At 54.5% G+C, this 2,509-nt stretch overlaps 1 protein-coding gene across 1 annotated transcript in view; it reads right to left on the reverse strand.

Moving 5' to 3' along the window:
• The window catches only part of LOC104497845 (contactin-4-like), a gene marked incomplete at its 5' end in the record, with an annotated part of 10,604 nt that overhangs the window by 2,888 nt on the left and 5,207 nt on the right, over positions 1–2,509 (reverse strand). Inside the window, 2 exons of the mRNA XM_010141142.1 lie at positions 1,527–1,639; positions 2,129–2,315. Coding sequence (XP_010139444.1) covers positions 1,527–1,639; positions 2,129–2,315 — 300 coding nt within the window. The remainder of the gene's footprint in view (positions 1–1,526; positions 1,640–2,128; positions 2,316–2,509) is intronic.

The raw sequence follows: 2,509 nt of genomic DNA on the forward strand, positions 1-2,509 counted from the left end.
AGGAGGCAGAAACGGCAGAGGCAGCCGCTGCCCCCAGGGCTGCCAGATTTACTGCTGCTCTCTTCCTGCCTCTGATGCGCAGACACCCTGCCTGGTCACAGAGGGTTCTGCTGGGGACACGCACCAGCCCAGCGGTGACAGCGCTGGGCGGGGAGGTGACACTGGGAGGAGGATGATGCCGGTGCGCAGCACTGAATGTGGCCTCGGTACCTGGCAGGTCCCCTCAGTGAACTCCTGAGTTGATCAAGCTGAAATAAACCCTGAGGCTTACCCAGAGAGGTCAAAGCCTCTGACCGTGCTGCCTCGGGACCGCGAGCTGGGGTGTTTGATGCAGTGCCATGAGCAGCTTCCCAGAACACCGGGCTGTTCTGAGTTACCTCCTAAGATCTGGGAATTCTACTGAGCTAGATAATCAATTGTGACATAAAATACAAAATTTCCAGGAAAAAGGAAGGAAAGAAAAAGACGGACACCGTTTTGCTGTGCTTCAGGAAAGAAATCTGGCTGTGTCATCCTGAAGAGAGGACTTTTAGAAACCCACTAGATGTAGTTTGCTTTTTCAGGGTTGGTAAGTCTGTCTCACCCTCTTTCAACTGACTTCTTACTGTGCATTTCAAACCTAAAACATGGAGTGAAAAGTTGGGCCAAGCTGCTGAGGGTCCTCTGAGGTTTTGACTAAAAACCCTGAGGAGTTACTTGTTTCTCACAGTCCGATTCAGGGCACCAAAGACTCTCCAGTGTGAGTGCCGAAACGCAGGAGAGCTGGCACAGGCGCACTGAGCTGCCACTGCCGGCATTGTGGATTGGGGACGAAACACAAAGCACGTCCAGGTCCTTCATTGCTTCAAGCTCTGGTGGGAAATGTTTGCACAACTCAGCCCTCAAGGCAACGGCTGGCAATCACCCACCGCTGTCTTCTTTGGGCCAAATTAAACCCTTGTGTAAGGCGATAGAGCTGAATTCTTCCCAAGATTTCTCTCTAGTTAAATTATACCCGATTAAAATGGCTACTAATGAGGATTCTTTTTCTTTTCCTTTTGGCTTTGCTTTCTGGAGAAAATGGGAGCTACTAAAAAAGCAGTTTGTTTATCTGCAATTAAGGAGTCAAGTCCAGCCTTTGGAAGGTTTCCACCAAAGGCAGGAGAGCAGCTCTGCAGTGGGAGCTTCAGAGGGAAGGAGCGGGTGAAGGTCCGTGGGCTGAGACCCTCACGGGGACAAGCTCCAGGGACGAGTGTTGCCGTGGGGAGGGTGAGCAGCCGGCAGAACGCGCTCAGTCTGCACAGGTGTGGCCTCTGTTTGGGGAGGAATGGTTGGTTTTAACCTGGGAAAGCACGCATGTGCCACGAGAAACATCTTGTCTGCTCTTACTGTAAACCCCAACCTGACAGTGGACTCATGGAAACGTTCCCTGCAGCCCAGTCCCAGCACCCTGAAGCTCAGGGAGGACTCCCCGGGGGCGCAGGGGGTGGTGAGGGAGGAGCTGCAGGGCAGTGCTGGCCAGCTGCCTCTGCTGGCAAGACACTCACTTTGTAGCCTCTCACTTCCGACTCGTTGTCCAGCGCTTTCACCTGGTCCCAGTTCAGGATGATCTTGGAGTCGGAAGAATTCCACATGATGTTCCCGGGGGGCTGACTCGGTGCTACACCAAAACACAGACAGCACTGTGTTACTGCGGAGCACCGTTTCCCTGAGGCATCCCTCCCAGTGCCTCCCAGTGCCAACCAGGTGTCTGCCACCATAGCGCAGCCCACCCAGGAGAGATGAGGAGCTGTTCCACCGATCTGTGTCCTCAAGGTCACAGGCGGTGTGACACAACACAGCGCTCTAAATGAAAAAAGCAGTCAGGCAGTTGCTCAACATGCCTGAGACGAGAAGAAAAAAGCCCTCTTGAATGATGAGATAAATATTTAATTTTCCGGCACGCCGTGGTTTGGGTTTTGCATGCTCTGCTTACTTAACGCGGGGAAGAGCCTTGCAAAAGGAAAAGCGGCTGGCAAGTCTTCTGCATAAAAACCCGACAGAGAACCGTCTGGCAGCTCCTTCAGACTCGAGAGAGCTTGACATCGAGACACAGGGTGGCTGGCAGAAACCCTCCCAGGCAAGAGCCCCCACCCTCACAGACGCTCACGTGGCTTTTTCGTCGTGACGTTGACTGGGGCGCTGGAGGGGCCGGTCCCAGCCGTGTTGTACGCCCTGACTGCCAAGTGATACAGCACGTTGCCTCGCAGGTTGGTGACTTTTGCCGACGTCTGATTGCCGACCGTCCGGATCCGTTTTGCGTTTTCTTCCTTTTCGTCGTGTCTCCAACATCTGACCTGAGAAGCAGAGCAGGCACGTGTCTACCTCCAGCCACCGGCCGGCACCACCCAGTCGTCTCCAGCGCTAACTCTGGCGCTTCTGCCTGGAGTGCAAGTGCCACAGGCAGGGATCCTACACTCAGTTACATCTCTTCTTGTTGCTCGCTGGAATCCAGCCTGGCTGCAGCGGCCCCTACCCAGGACCCCGGGTG

Source organism: Buceros rhinoceros, unplaced genomic scaffold (genome assembly GCF_000710305.1).
Source record: "Buceros rhinoceros silvestris isolate BGI_N320 unplaced genomic scaffold, ASM71030v1 scaffold20588, whole genome shotgun sequence".
Lineage (NCBI taxonomy): Eukaryota > Metazoa > Chordata > Aves > Bucerotiformes > Bucerotidae > Buceros > Buceros rhinoceros.